At 42.5% G+C, this 16,496-nt stretch overlaps 1 protein-coding gene across 11 annotated transcripts in view; it reads left to right on the forward strand.

Annotated features, from left to right (window-relative positions):
* Positions 1 to 16,496, forward strand: part of FRY (FRY microtubule binding protein) — a 372,765-nt gene that overhangs the window by 264,299 nt on the left and 91,970 nt on the right. For all 11 annotated transcript variants that reach the window (XM_073341316.1, XM_073341299.2, XM_073341325.2 and 8 more), the window contains 5 exons: positions 5,175 to 5,343; positions 6,124 to 6,214; positions 9,796 to 9,878; positions 14,882 to 15,032; positions 16,062 to 16,165. In XM_073341316.1, the coding sequence (XP_073197417.1) occupies positions 5,175 to 5,343; positions 6,124 to 6,214; positions 9,796 to 9,878; positions 14,882 to 15,032; positions 16,062 to 16,165 (598 nt within the window). The remainder of the gene's footprint in view (positions 1 to 5,174; positions 5,344 to 6,123; positions 6,215 to 9,795; positions 9,879 to 14,881; positions 15,033 to 16,061; positions 16,166 to 16,496) is intronic.

Consider the following 16,496-nt stretch of genomic DNA (forward strand, 5'->3'; position numbering starts at 1 on the left):
TGACTTTTTCCTTTAGCTCAAATAGCTTATTTACAGAGGTCAGTGATGGCAAATTATTACCATTAAGTAATTCACTGTTTTTGTGTATGCTTTATTTGTATCTCATGTAGCCAAGAGGAGGCATATATCCACACACACTCTCACAGAGATTATACTCTCATAGAGAAATATACATATACTACTCCTGGGGGAATTTTGCACCGCAAAATTAAAAATTGTGTGCCAAAAAATGAAAAATTGTGCGCACAATATTTCATAATTCTTCATATTTAGTTTGTCAAAATAACATAGTATAACCACTCCAGTTTCAGTTATTTTGGTAATTTATTTCAAAATACCTGTCAGCAAGCAGGTCTGTAACAATACAGACAACAAAAAAGATTCCCCCAGGAGTAGAGAGTTAAAAAAACCTCTGTGACAACCCAGTTCCTTTTTCTCTGTTATGCTTTTGTTGGGCACCTCAGTCTGGGTGTGTCACACATGCCGGCTGAGCATATCTTCGGGGAAAACTCTGCGCCTGTGGTCTTTTGGTCGATTCTCATTTTTTTGCCCTGCCCCCTGTAGGGTTACCATATAGAGGTTCCCAAACAAAGGATACTGCTGAGAGAAGGGGAAGGCATGGAGGGAGCTGGAGGGGGGAATACAGTGGGAGGGTGCTGGAGCAGTGTGTGTACACTGTGAGGGTTACTTGGGGGAGCTGGAGGGGGCTGTGCGGGGCCCCCCGGCCCAGACACCCACATTCCCTCCCCTCCAGAGCCCAGGAATCCAGAGGAAGAAACAGCCTGATGCTGGTCAGACCGGGCTTGTATGGAGTTTCCTTCACACAGCCTCCTTCCTTCAGGACATGCTGGGAACCGCAGCTGTCAGGAACCCTCCAGCACCCTCTCACCCTCCCCTTCCAATCAGTAGTGTCCTCTATTTTTGAGCTGGGGAGCCTCGCTCTGCAGGTTCCAGCAGTCCCTCGTGGCGGCCAGCAGCTCTGCAGCACCAAATCTGCAGGGAAAAAGTGAAATTCTGTGCAGAACATTAATTCTGTGCAAATTCTGCATCACGCAGTTGTGCAGAATTCCCCCAGGAGTAATACATAAAATCTAAATCTAAATCATAAATCTATACATTCAGAGATGGTATTAAAACAGCAATGCCTGTATGCAATGTAATGTAGGTATTGTTTGTTCATACATAACAATGGGAGAAACATGGAAGGCCTGTTTAAGAGAAATCTGATAGAAAAATGGAGTCATAAATTTTAAAAATGATGATAAAAATAGGAGATTTAGAGAATATACTCTTATGTGGAGATGCAAAACAATCCTGCCACACACACACACCCCCACAAAACTTCAGCAGTAGCCATGAACTTTTAGAAAAAGGAATTAATGTAATATATTCAAACACTATTTATTGCTTCTTCACAAAAAACTAGAATATAGTTCTTCCACTAATGCTGCTCTTTGCAACATAAAGTTAAAAGAACAAAGGCATCTTTTTGTCTGTTCCTCAACTTTGACATGATAGGAGTTTGATTTTCCATTATGATTAAGGCTGCGAGTCTATCATGGAAGTCACGGATTCCGGGACCTCTGGGACTTCTGCAGCAGCTGGTGTGGCTGGCCCTGGGGCCTCCTGAGCAGCTCGGGCAGCCCCTGGGTCAGTTGCACTGGGCGCTGCTGGGGCGGTCTCAGGCCACCATGCCCCCTCTTTCTAGCAGCAGCAGGATTTTGGGTGTGTGAGGGGGCTCAGGGCTGGGGCAGGTGTTTGGGGCATGGGAGGGGGTGAGGACTTGGGTGGCACTTTCCTCGGAGGGCTCCCCGGAAGCGGCGACATGTCCCTCAGCTCCTAGGTGGAGGCGTGGCCAGGCATCTCTGTATGCTGCCTCCACCTGCAGGTGCAGAGTCAGCGCTTGGGGCAGGGGCAGCGCGCGGAGCCCTCCTGGCTGCGCCTCCACCTAGGAGACGAGGGACATGTCACCACTTCCAGGGAGTCATGCGGAGCCAAGTAGGGAGCCTGCCAGCCCCGCCAAACCCCCTCCCTTCCCAGCAACTGCGAGGATTCCAGGCCACATGCTGTCTCCTGCCTTCCCAAGCACCAGCAGGGATCCTTGGATGCCCCTCCCCTGAGCACCCGTAGCGCCCCTAGGTGCCCCCTCCCCCAAGCACTCCTGGCGCCCCAGGGCCACTCCCTGCCACAAAGCACACAAGATTTAGTCAAGGGTATATAGTACAAGTCATGGACAGGTCAGAGGCTGTGAATTTTTATTTACTGCCCATGACCTGTCCATGACTTTTACTAAAAATACCTGTGACTAAAATGTAGCCTTAATTATAATTCATATCTTGATTTTGATAATCAGTAGCACTTTCATCTACATCTTCATTTAGGCTATCAAAATATGTCAGCTTATCACATGAATCTGTGCAATGCTTTGATAGTGCCCCAGTGTACCAAGATAAGAAATCATAGTTTACTGTGATAACTATAAAAGGTTTTTCATGCCATAAACACATGTTCCTTTAATCATTTATCTTACAGATAACTTATATACATTAATAACAAAGTAAAATAGATATGTAGATCTTATCCTAACAACTGTAGCAAAGGGAAAGAAACCACTTTCAGCATGGTGGTGGGTGTGTTAAAGACAGATGATAGGACATACTCCAAGTCAGTTTTGCATCAGAAATGTAAAAGAAACAATAAGACAGTTTTAGAGTAGCAAGCAGCTAAAAAGGCACCACATGCCATTAAACATTTACATTGTTCACAGCAAAAAGCAACATATGACTTTTGATATTAAAATGGAATTTCATAATCTAGCATTAGGAAGGACTAGCATATGTGGTACAGGTCCTAGAAATAGGGATATCAACATTCCTCCTGTTGTTCTACATGTGGTCTGAGAGCTGGGACATTTTTAATGTTAAAAAAAAAAAAGTTAAATGCTCTTAAAGCAGCAAGCTAGATTTGGGTGAGTGAGTTTGCTCCTAAAGAGAGAGGCAGTGAGGATGGTGGCAGCTAAGGAAGAGAAGTAAACCCCGGGAGGACAATTGCTTGTTAAAACCTGTAGCTACTCAGATTTGTTGTGTCCAAATTAGACCTGAAATGGCAATAGTATACCACTCACCCCTATCCTCGTTAGAAACAAGGAGAACACAATATGTTTACTGCAGAGAGCATAGATGAGTCATGCCTCCCCATACTGGGAGGGCGGGGGGGAGGCACAATCTAAAGGAAAGGACACGTGACCACCCCATGTGTCTCCTCTGCCCAGTGACTCTCCCCGCCATGTGTCCTGCCTTGTGCCCAGCGCTCTCCCTGCCACACCAGAGTTAACTGCAGGAGGTTGGGGTGCTCTGTCCTTCTCCTGCTGCGCTTCTCCCCTGCCCCACACAGCACACTGAGCTCTGCTCTCCCTGGCAGCCTGGCAAGGAGCGGTACGGAGCCGCTTCTCACGCAGCTGAAGCTGGCCACTCCAGGTTGCTGTTCTGTGCAGCACAGCAGCTGCCTGAGAGAGCCTGGCTGGGGAGATGGTGGCAGTGGGCTGCCCCCCACCTAGGCCCGGCTGCCAGGGACAGGAGCCACGCAAGCTGTAAATGTGCCAGGGGAAAGAGGGGACTGCGGTTCACTCAGCCCCTGTCCCCAGTCGCCGGGCTCAAGCGGGAGGTGACCTGCCACTGCCGCCACCTCCACAGCCAGGCTGTCTCTCAGGCAGCCACCATACTGCACAGAGCAGCAACCCAGAGTGGCTGGCATGAGAAGTGTCTAGTCCCCCACTTCCGCTCCCTGCCTGGGCCTGGCTGCCAGGGACAGAGGCCAAACATGCCAGGGGGAGGCTCAGTGGGAGAAGGACACAGCCCCTCTCCCCTCTCTCTCCCACCCCGGAAGGCCAAGCAGAAATCTCGGGGTGGGGGAGAGGCACTCGACCCTACATGCTCCTTCTATGCATCGTCTATGGCAGAGAGCAAAATAATTAGCAACTAAAAATAATACCAACAAATTATCCACAGCATTCAGGCTTGCAGAATCCAAAAGGCCACACTGCTGCAAGATTAACTATTTGTCTTTACCTTTCTCTGTTTTGGAATCAGTGTGCCTCTGGCCCTCACCAGCTGCTTCCTGCCTTCAGCCATATGTTCTGTCCCAATGGGCACAAGGCAATGCCTTTAATGCTTTACTGGCTGGCTTTTTAAAAGAGGCAAAGATTGCTTTAAGAGGGCTGGCTGGTCTTTTTTTATTTCTTTGTCTTTTAAGTGTTGTTTTCTTAGTGCATCCACATGAACTGCTCTGCTCTCCTGGTTTTAGAGGGTGCTGTGCAAGGTTTGTTAGGTAAGGTGTTGCCCATCTTTAATTGCAGTACAAATGATGATTGAAGAGCATTTGCTTTTTAGAAATTCCTACAATATCACTCACAGTGAAATACAACAAGCACATTTTTTCCAGTTACTTTAGCATAGTCTTTAAATGTGTACATTTTCTCTAAAGTTAAAAAAGAGAGTAAAATAAATAGAAAATAATAAATGTGAGAATTTTGCCATTCACTTCAGTAGGAGTAGGCTCAGTATGGTATGCATTATTGACTTTACTGTGATTGCTGGTTTACCTATGTAAATATGTATTTTCAAGACTTCTGAAAATACCTTTGACTCTCATGACACATGTAAATGGCTAGCTGGATCCTTGCCTACCGTTTGTGTGTACAATTACCTGACTTTCACACACAATTGCATGCATAAATGTATGCATGAACTTATGCGTGGACCCCTGCTTTTCTTTTTGGAACTTTGGCCCTATGAAGTATGGCAAGCTTCAGCTTGGAAGGTATTAATGTATTCAAAAGATAAACCCTGAATATGATTCACTAGTAATGCTAGTTACAGAGTTTTTAATTACATTCTGTATATTATGGCTTATGGGGGATAATAACCGAATAATTTTGAGCAACCAGATCAGAGATTTGTTTTTAAGAGAAAGTATGTTGAAATCAAAAGGGAGTTGTATTCATATTAATATGAGCAGGGTTAATTCAGTTACATTGTTCTGGTGTCTTTTTCAACAGTAATATATGCATTTTAGCCTTTTAGTTATTGCAAAGTAATATGTTTTTATTGTGTGAACTATTCTAGTTGTTTATCTATTTTGTGTGGATACTAATAAATGTCTTTTTTCTCCTTTAGATCAAAAAGGTTGCCATATATTTGTGTCGGAATAACACTATTCAAACAATGGAAGAGCTTCTTTTTGAACTGCAGCAGACCGATCCAGTAAACCCTATTGTCCAGCATTGTGATAATCCACCTTTTTACCGCTTTACTGCCAGCAACAAGCCCTCAGCTGTTGCTTCTGGTATGAGCTAAATATTATTATTTCAGCTATGACTTTATACCTGTTTTTTAGTCTCAGTCTCTTTGTTCAGTTCAGTTCTGGAATACAAATAAATAATAATGACACGTATAAGTCACAGCACCTACTAGCGTGGCTGCATGCTCTGCAAACCACATGCACTGAATGACGGGTTCATTTAGTTGTTCTCTCTCGTGCAGCCTACTATAGTGCTTCTCTAGAACTCAGCAGGATCTTGGTGAGACTGAGCTTGAGATCTGGTGTATGTCATAGGGTCATGTTCTCTTTGACCACCTTGTTCTGAAAGTTGCAGTAGACTTTCAAAACTAGGACTGCAACACAGTTAAGGTGCTAGCTTGTCAATAAATCGGTGCTGGGGAATGCCTGCTGTGATCATGGGATTGCTGGTCGCACACTGTTCTGTAATATTAATGATAGAAGAACCAATTCAAATAAATGATGAACTGCACCAAACCCTGACAGCATCTTTTTAAACTGGTAACGAACAGGGAACACAAATTTACAGGACATGCAAGATTCTGGGAACTCACTTTTTTTAGGATGTGAAACAAGACCCTAAAACACATGTACATGTTGCATGGATATGAATGTGTGTGTAGTATATGCATAATGACCAATTTTACTGTGGCCTTTGACATAAATCTAAAGTTAAAGTTTTTTATTGTCATTTTGGTATGAAAGAAAAGCAGCTCATGAAAAGACTATGTATATTTGTATGCGTATGGAATTTAATGGGTGTGCTTGTTGTCATCTCACATACAGGAACTACCTCTAGCAGTAATACTGTTGTAGCTGGCCAAGACAGTTTTCCTGATATAGAGGAGAGCAGGATGGTGAAGGAAACTGATGAAAGGTTTGTAATCTGTTTCTCCAAAATGTGCACATTTAAAAAAAAGATTTTAAGGGCCAGATTGACATCAGCTCATGTCAATCAACCAAGCTCCATTGACTTCAGTGGAGCCACACTGATGTAGACTGGCTGATGATCTGTCTGACCAGGAGCATTGTTTTTATCCCAGGAGGAATGTTTTTAAATAGTCATTCAGGAAAGCAGTAAAAGCGGGCTGCAGAATCTCCTGTTTCAAAAAGTTGATTAGTAACATAAGCCTAATATTGTAGGTACAGCCTAGGTATGTGTGACACCTAAATTGAGCAATTTGTGCTACCTAGCTCATGTTGTAGGAACCAACTGGACAAGAGAAAGAGAAGTGGGGGAATCTACTGAAAAAAAGAATTTTAAAATCTTTTAAAAATATTGGGTTTGATCCCATACTCTTTTAATCCATGAAGAGAGGATAAAAATCTGTGTGCAGATCAGTGTTCCTGACTGTGCAAAGAAGCTCAGTATCACTCTTCCTTTTTAGGATGAGGTGGCAGATATTGGAAGGACCATTTTCTACATCTGAAAAATATTCTGCCCAGCAATCCTGAGTCACTTAATATATTTCCAGCCTTCTGTATCTTTCATTTCTTAAAAAGAAAAGGAGTACTTGTGGCACCTTAGAGACTAACCAATTTATTAGAGCATAAGCTTTCGTGAGCTACAGCTCACTTCCAAGTTTTTGCGAATACAGACTAACACGGCTGTTACTCTGAAACCTTTCATTTCTTACTGTATGTATATAATCTTGATAAATTGGAAGACTGGGCTATAGACAACAAAATGAAATTCAGCAAAGACAAATGTAAGGTGCTACACTTAGAGAAGAAAAGCCAACTTCACAAATACAGAATGGGGGATAACTGGCTTGATAACAGCACTGCTGAGAAGGATCTGGGAGTTGTTGTAGAACACAGCATTGTGAAGCTGTTGTAAAAAAAGCAAATGCAATTTTAGGTTGCATTAACAGAGGCATAGAACGCAAGTCACAGGAGGTGATAGTACTGCTCAACTCGGCACTAGTTAGGCCTCAGCTGGAGTACTGTGTTCAATTTTGGTCATCAGTGTATAGAAAGGATGTAGAGAAACTGGAAAGGACTCAGAGGTGAGCAACAAAGATGATCATAGGGATGGAATGCAAGCCATACAAGCAAAGGCTGAAGGAACTGGGTATGTTTAGTTTGGAAAAGAGGAGATTGAGGGGGAATATGATAGCTGCCATAAAAAAGATGGAGAAAAGTTGTTGTCTCTTGCCACAAAGGGCAGGACAAGAGGCAATAGGTTCAAACTACAGCATAGTAGATTTAGATTAAATCTCAGAAAAAACTTCCTAACAGTAAGAACAGTAGGACAATGAAACAGACTGCCTAGGGAGGTTGTAGAAGCTCCTTCGCTGGAGGTTTTCAAAAGGAGACTGGATAGCCATCTGTCTTGGATGGTTTACACATCAACAAATCTTGCATCTTGGCAGGGGGCAAGACTAGATGCCCTTTGTAGTCCCTACTAACCCTATGATTAAAGCACCCATTAAAGCAGATTACAAAACAGTAGAGTCACAAGTTAAAGGGGCACACCATTTTCAGTACCACAGAAAAGTCTATTTTCTTTTTCTTACTAAATCCCTTTTCTCTTTAGACGGGAAATACGAATGAGCTGCAATAACGTCAGTGAAGGTCCCCATTGATGTTGAATTAGTTTATGGTTCTTGATGTCCACTAGCATCATTTCAAAGTCCCATTTTCCACTGGATCAGGGCTCAAATGAGCAAGAACAACCAGCTCAGAGATCTTCTCCTGTAGTTCCCCTCTTTATAACCACTTTGAACTATTTCTTTGTTAGGTCTTATAAATATAAGAGGTTGCCATTTTCTCAGCTCAATCTCTTAGTTTCTCTATAGAGTAAGGTTGGTTAGGCATTCAGATGTCATGCTGTGGAGCATGGTATAAAAACTTCATATAACAGAGAGTGTGCCAAAAACTGATAGAGGTCTCAGAGTAAGGAGCAAAAAGATGCTGTGTGTGAGCAAAAAGAAAATAAACCTCTTTGCCTTTGGGTGTCCTTCTTATTTTTCCGTACAAAAATGTTTATAGGTGTATTGTATTAAATTGGGTTTTTTTTAAATGGCGAAGCAAACAACTGATACAACATTTTTCATTATGTGCCCCAGTTGTAACCTGCCAGCAATTTCACAGTGTCCTGTCTCTCACAAAATGTAGATATGGCCAAACCAATTTTTCAGTAGTAGTGTGCTGTGATACTTTTGTATTCTTACGTCTGATTTTGTAAGCAAGTAGTTTTTAAGTGAGGTAGAACTTGGGAGTATGCAAGACAAATCAGACTCCTGAAAGGGATACAGTAGTCAGGAAAGGTTGAGAGCCACTGCTATATTTAAATGCACAGATGTAGAATTGTTCTTAGTGTTCTCTTTGTCATTTGTCTCTTTGTCTCTTGTAGTCATTTTTTTTAAATAATAAGGTGACCAGAGCAGATGTTGTGGATAACTTCGTCTCCAACAATCATTGTTCTTTAAATATGTTTATGATAAAAAAATTCTACAGTAAGTAATAGAAGTTTTGCCACCTGCTCTCATAATCACAGGCCTGTTTTGGAATAACTAAGTAGAAAATATTCTATAATGAAACTAAGTAGAAAATATTCTAGTTTTTGTGTTGAAGACACAATATCACATAAAAGGAAACCCTGAGTAATGTGTAAAATGCCATTTACTTGTCTAGAAATTTTTTTGATCTGGCACAATGTCATCATGCTGCACCATAGCTTTTCAAGGTGATGTTGCATTGTGTCTTGTCTTGTGATGTGATTTCTTTCTCTGACATCATAATACTGTATTGTTTTGATATCAATGTGTTTGGATGTTATATTGTGACAGTTATGTGTTTTTATTGTCAGCATCTGTTACATGGTTTTCAAAGTGACCGCTTTCTCTTATTTGCAGTCTGTCTAGCTATATTCTTACTGAGTTCAGATGAGGATAGAATTTGACATTGTGCATTTCTTCATATGTGTTTTCCCCTCAAAATATATCTTTTAGTACACTTTTCAGGGATTTTTTAAAGACTGCCACAATAATATGCTAAAACAACGAGGAGTCCTTGTGGCACCTTAAAGACTAACAAATTTATTTGGGCATAAGCTTTCTTGGGCTAAAACCCACTTCATCAGCTGCATGGAGTGAAAAATACAGTGAGCAGAATATATATTCTAGCACATGAAAAAATGGGAGTTGCCTTACCAAGTGGGGGGTCAGAGCTAATGAGCCAATTTTCCCTCCCTTGGTATTCACCCCTTCTTGTCAACTATTGAGAATACGCCACTTCTACCTTAATTGAATTGGCTCATTAGCACTGACCCCCACTTGGTAAGGCAACTCCCATCTTTTCAGAATTTTATTTAGGTTGCAAAGTCAAGTACTTAAAAGTAGGAAATACCATGCTTAAGGTGGTCCTTGAAAATTTGGTTGGAGTGAGCATTTACTACAGTGGTTTGCTTTGTCTAAATAAAGCATTTAATGAAGATTTTTCTTGTATTTCAAGGTTCAGTAATGTAATCAGAGCACACAGTCGACTAGATTCAAGGTACAGTAATAGCTCTGGCGGATCTTACGATGATGATAAAAGTAAGTGCTGACATTCCATTTTATGCAATTTCTTGGGTGTATTGGTGGGAAAGGAAATGTTTCTTGTGACTTGAAGAGAACACCTGATAAAGCTGTCTGTATAGTCTAGACACAGCATAGGAAGCTATCATTCCAGTGGCTTTCTGTGTCACCTTATTACCTTTAAACTGATCTTATAGATAATTCCTTTTGCTAGCTCAGGACTCAGTAGGCAGAGGCAGAGCTTCATTGGAATGGGGAAAGTGAGATACCATGCAAGCAGCAGCACTTGGGTGGGGGCATTTTCGCTTCGAAAATTATAACACTTCTAGGGGCACTATTGGGAACACACCAAGCATCAGGATTTACCACATCAGTGTAACAGAAGTAACCAGCACTCTCCCTTAGTACCTGGAGATGGGGAGCACCAAGACATCTCATGTCAGCAAATCATACCCCATCCCTTCCATTCCCCACTACCTGCAACTTAATTCTGGCTCCACACTTGTGTTGGGGGAAAAGTAAAAAGGGCTCGTTGTGTCTGTCACCCCCGCATACCTACTCTAAACTGACCATAAATTGGCCCTTGGTATTTATCTAGTAAAGAATATCAAGAAACACCTGGTATTTCAGTTATTTACTAAATTATGTTTGGCATTTGGGAAGTCTGGTAGTATGAATTCATTTTTGCAATGGTCTGTAAAGAGGCTGATACACTGATTTCATTTAAAGCCTAAACTGCATCTTAGAAAGGCCAGTCCTTTATACAGTCCCTTATTCCTGCCTGATAAAAAAACCACCAAGGTGAATCAATGATATGGCTCTGGTCATACAGTACTGTCTGGTTCAACATGAATAATAAATGTAATAATGTTTTATATCTTCTGTTTGTCCAAATGAAATTCTTTTGACTATATTTTTCATAATAAAAAATAGGAAACTTATCAAATGTAATGTAATAACCTATTTTGATTATTTTAAAATATACAAATAGTTCCTTTTGCATGATTGTGAACAAATAGAAAACCAGTAAATATTTATACAACATTAATTAATAAAATAAATATTCTGCAACATACTCAACCTACATTTTGCTGCAATTTTCCTTCCCTTGTGTGGCTTGCTAGTGCTGAATTCTTCAGCAAATTGACAGTTCTGCTGCAAAGGTTAATTAATGCAGCAGTGTTCATGTGATTTTAATGAACTATGTTCCAATACAGAACAACGTTAATACGTTGAAATGCTTTCTCTACAACACGGGCTTTGGGCAAAGTAGTTTCAGAGGAATAGCAGCTTGCCTGGGATTACATGATGAGTGAGTTGCAGAACCAGTAATCAAATCTAGGAGTCCTGACTCCCAGTCACTGATGTAACTCCCTCTCTTCCTAGTACTGTTCTGCTGGAGGTTGGGTGGCTCCTAGCAGTATGTCTTTGATTTACAGGCCATCACAAACCTCTCCCAAAGACTACACTGAATACAAACATAGGGGCTGGAGATGGGTTTGATTGTAGAGGTGGGTGGGTGAGCAAGAGAAGCACTGGGTGTGTGTATATGTGATTGCAGGTTTTGAACCTGGGTCTGTAAGTCTCCAGGCAGCGTGCAGACTACTGCCGTCATCCAGCAGCTCACTGGCACTCATGACAAAGGAGGCTATCAGAGCTCTAGCTCACGAAGCGCTCTGCCCATTAAGTTCCTGATAGGGGGAGACATGTGGCCCAACTGATTGTCTTGGCCACACTACTTAAACCAGAATGAGACACAGGAAGTTGTCTGAGTCACTAGGTGGATCCCTGGCTGGTTGCCTGCCACTTTGGACCTTGAGTCCTGAGCCCTTCCTACCTGCCTATTCCTGCCCTCCTTATCCCAGATTCTCCTCTGCTCCTGGTTTCTGCTTTCCTGTCTTGCTCCAGATCCCTGATCCTCTGCCCTATTCTTGACTCCAACTCTGGCTTGACTTTTGACTTTGACTCCAAATTGACCATTGGCTTGACTCTTGAATCCACCCACATGCCACTCCTTACAGCATGGGCCTGAGAGAAAGTCAAGAGATCTTTGTGGGCTGAGTGCTGATTGGAAAGAGGCTTGGAATTGTGAGCAAGAAACTACAAACTATTTTCTGAGTCCAACTTTACTGAGGAAAACAGGACTTTGTAGACAGTCTTCATAAATAAGTAGGATTTCATCAAAGATATACCTGATTCTAACATCAATTTGTCCTGCTAATGGAAATAATCCTCAAGGGGGTGGATGTTGGCTAAACCCTCAAACCAAAAAGGGGTATCCATACTGAGTTAAACATTTCTGTAACAATTGCTTCAAAAGGAACAGTTTAGGGAGACTTCAGAAAAGAGAGAAATACACCACCACTCCACAAACCCAAGATGGAATATAGTCACACTTCCATCCAACCCTCTGTTTGTCTTGTTAACAAAATAAAAAACCTTAGTTCAGATTCTTCATTCTCTTTTCCCTCCAGTTTTAGTGTCTGTCAACTTGAATTTTACCTAAGTAACTCATGAATTTAATCACACACCATCAGATACCAAAAACTTCATGTTGCTTTCCATGATTAGAAGGATGGATCAGAGATACAGTTACAGTAAACTAAGATGATAGTTATAGCATCATATAAAATCCCCAAAACATCTTGCTAGTTTTAAGTGGGGGAGAGGCAAATCAAAGTCTTAATTAAGAAAAGTGAGAGTCTCCATAGGTCTGTCTCCTCAAGTCATGTCTGTGACTGAAGATCCCTGTTTTTATCTGCAAGCTTTAAAACTACATAATTATTGGGACAAGGTTTCCTTCTGACAAATATCAAGATGTAAAGTATATGCTTTAAACCAGGGGTGGGCAAACTCCGGCCCATGTCAGGCCCATCAGACATTTTAATTTGGTCCTTGAGCTCCCATCAGGGAGCGGGATCAGGGGCTTGCCCCACGCCACATGGCTCCTGAAAGCAGTGTCATGTCCCCCTCTGGCTCCTACACATAAGGGCAACCAGGGGGCTCCGTACGCTGCCCCCACCCCAAGTGCTGGCTCTGCAGCTCCCATTGGCTAGGAGCAGGGGCAGCACCTCCAGACGGGGCAGCGTGCAGAGCTGCCTGGCCACATCTCTGTGTAGGAGCTGGAGGGAAGACATGCCGCTGCTTCCGGGAGCTGCTTGAAGTAAGCGCTGCACAGAGTCTGCACCCCGACGCTCTCCTGTGCCCCAGCCCCAGCCCTGATCCCCCTCCGAACCCCTCGGTCCCAGCCCGGAGCACCCTCCTGCACCCCAAACCCCTCATCCCCAGCCCGAACCCAGAGACCACACCCCTAGCCAGATCCCTCACCCCCATGAACCCCAACCCCCTGCCCCAGCCCAGAGCCCCCTCGCCCACATCCCTACCTGCTGCCCCAGCATGGAGCCCCCTCCCGCACCCTGAACCCTTCATTTCTGACCTCACCCTGGAACCTGCACCCCCAGGCCAGATCCCGTACCCCCTCCCACACCCCAACCCCCTGCCTCAGTCTGGAGACCCTTCCCATACTCTGAGCCCCTCTGCTCTACCCCCAGCCCGCAGCTCCCTCCTGCATCCCAAACCCCTCATCCCTGGCCCCACCCCAGAGCCCGCAGCTCTAGCCGGAGCCCTCACCCCCTCCCTCATCCCAAACCTCTGCCCCAGCCTGGGGCCACCTCCCACACCCTGAACTCCTCATTTCTGGCCCCATCCCAGAGCCCACACCCCCAGCCGGAGTCCTCACCCCCTCCCACACCCCAGTCCCCAATTTTGTGAGCATTCATGGCCCACCATACAATTTCCATACCCAGATGTAACCCTCAGGCCAAAAAGTTTGCCCACCCCTGCTTTAAACGGAGGTGCCTAGATACTCATTTAGAGTTTGAGTGTGACATTTAGCCACATCTCTAAGTAGATGGGCCAATCCTTCTTTCTGCTCTCCATCATGCAGGCCAAGTGGCACAAGTTCCTTTATGATGATGCAGCCTGCTCCCTTTAGCATGCCTAGCCAGCTGTGCAAGCTTATGTAGAGGGGTTCTTTGTCATGGTCTGCTCTCCTCCCCTTCCTGCCCCAGGTTGTATGCTTAAGGGCACATGCAGGGAGTAGTCTCTGTACCCCTCTGGGCACAGAGGCTGTGGGTTTTCTGGACCTTTGTGCAGGGATCTTAGGTGAGGGGGTGAAAGGCTTCTTGTGCTTCTTACATAAATATTCACCCAGGGGTCCCACACGCACTCTCCCAAGAACCAGGGACAATCTTGACTTTAATATAGATTTAATAGAATAGTTATTGTACTGTATATTAAATAGATTATTGAATAATAATAAATCATAGCTATATAGTGCTTTTCATGTGCAAAGCACTTGGCAAACATTAATAAATTATCACAAGTTCTTATAAGGCAAATAAGTGATATTTCTGTATATTTATAGATAAATATCTTGTTTTTTAATGTAACAACAGCTTCTCACTAAACCTAAACTAAATAGATATTTGAGAAGCTTAATAAATATTTAATCCCTATTGTAAAAATTGTATCACACTGAAGATATTTTTCACATTCCTTATTTCCTCCTCTTAATTCAGCAGATTTAATTTTTGGCTTCTTCATAGCATCACTCAGCAGGGCACCTGCTGATAGTTACAAGAATGTGTCACTGGTAGAGGGCCCTGTACAACAGATGCCTTGCCATGGCAGTTATGTTGGCTGAACTTTACTCTCATTTTTTAGGAGAGAGTCCATTGCTTGGTGATTTGTGATCTGGATCCTAAGCTACTAAAAAATGACACAAGGAATTCAGCTGCAGCCTATAAAATTCAGTGCTGCCTGCTTGGACTCTATGTTACATTTTCAGCATAGTGAAGGAGGAATTAAGCATCCTTCACTTGTTATTGCAAACTCATGTCCTCTCGCCAAATATTCTGAACTGAATTTAGCATGCACATTGTTTTAGATACTAGATAATAAAACTATTTGGTTTTTAAGTCATTACAGACTAAAGCATGTTTTAATATTTTACCATGCAGATGATTCTGTTTCTCCATATACTAGCTGGCTGTTGAATATTGTGGAGACCAAACAGCCACAACCCTTGCCAATGCCTTACAATGGAGGATGCTGGGCACCACTTGTTGACTACCTCCCAGAAACTGTCACGCCACGGGGACCCCTTCATAGGTGAGCAGTACTGAAATAAGTCTCCGCTAATTAGATAATTGGTCAAGCACTTAGGAAAAATCACTAATACATTTTACTGCTTCCCAACATTTCAGTGTTAAATCAAAAGGCCTTGCAATTCTAGTGCCTTGTTAAAACTGTACCTTGTTTACTTTGCATGTGATCATATATACTGGTAGGAATTTGATTAAAGCAACCATACCTGATTGACAGAAGCTGAACATTGTCATTCCCAAACCTAACAGACTGTTATTTGTAGCACTTTTTTGTGCTATTCTAATTTTGCTATACATATGCTAGAACTCCTCTTTTACATAATCTACATTGACATTAATAATATTATTTTCAATAATAATACTTAACAGCTAAGTACAGTGACTTTAAGTATTGTGATATCTTTTTGACATTAATAACATTCAAAAGGAAGCTTAATTTTGGAAAATGCTGAGGATTTTGTGACTTCTCCAGTATAGCTTTGTATCAATTCATTTTTCTTGCTATATGTTCCATGTACTATGATAATTTATGGCAAAAGCTGGTCAATAGCACTTCTGTGACTGTCTTCATAATTTATCATTTCTTTTATCATTATTAATGTTGTTTTTAGTATTGCTACTTCTTTAAATAATGGTTTGGGTGTAGAAACTCGGGACCTAGTAAACGTTAGCAGTGACTCGCAGAGCCAGCCAGTGTGCAGGCTTCCTGCCTCTGCCAGTGGGCCTCAGTTCACCTGTATCAAACCTGCTACATTCTAGTCCAGGGCTTCTTTTGAGTGCTGAATGGCGATCATGCTGAACTGTACCAAACTGTATGTTGGATTAGTAATGAAAACAAGACGGGAAACTAGGATAAGACCATCAAACTAGTTTCACTTGGGATCCAGGTCAGGGTTTGAATTTCATTCCCCAGAGCTGAAAGGCTAGTGCATTAACCCATGTCTTACCAATTCTCATGTGATTGCATAGCATATTACTGTTGTCCAGCTCCCAGAATAAGTTTTTCAACTGTTTTTGTGATTTCATTTATTAGGTGCAATATTGCTGTTATTTTCATGACTGAGATGGTAGTGGATCACAGTGTGAGAGAAGATTGGGCCCTTCACCTCCCTTTATTACTTCACGCTCTTTTCTTAGGTAAGACCAATACAACAGGAATTAAAACATGGGTATACTCCAATACCATTAGTCAAACTGAAGCTGTGGAGTTAGCTAATGTATTTTTTCTTTGCCTGCCCCTCCATAGCTATGTTTACAGCCATCATTTGTATTTTGTTACATCAGTTCTTGAAACTAAAATTGATCAGCTGGAATGCTGGAATGTTGTGGCTGCAGCATTCTTTATCACACCTCACAATACGCTGAATTTTTTGTGGCCTTTTTTCCCCCACTTTACTTTATTAGTTGATCATTTTGGGGTTCTCATAAGCAGAAATGTTTAGCATACTAGAGTAATTAGGAAGTGTAT

This window comes from Lepidochelys kempii, chromosome 1 (genome assembly GCF_965140285.1).
Source record: "Lepidochelys kempii isolate rLepKem1 chromosome 1, rLepKem1.hap1, whole genome shotgun sequence".
Classification (NCBI taxonomy): domain Eukaryota; kingdom Metazoa; phylum Chordata; order Testudines; family Cheloniidae; genus Lepidochelys; species Lepidochelys kempii.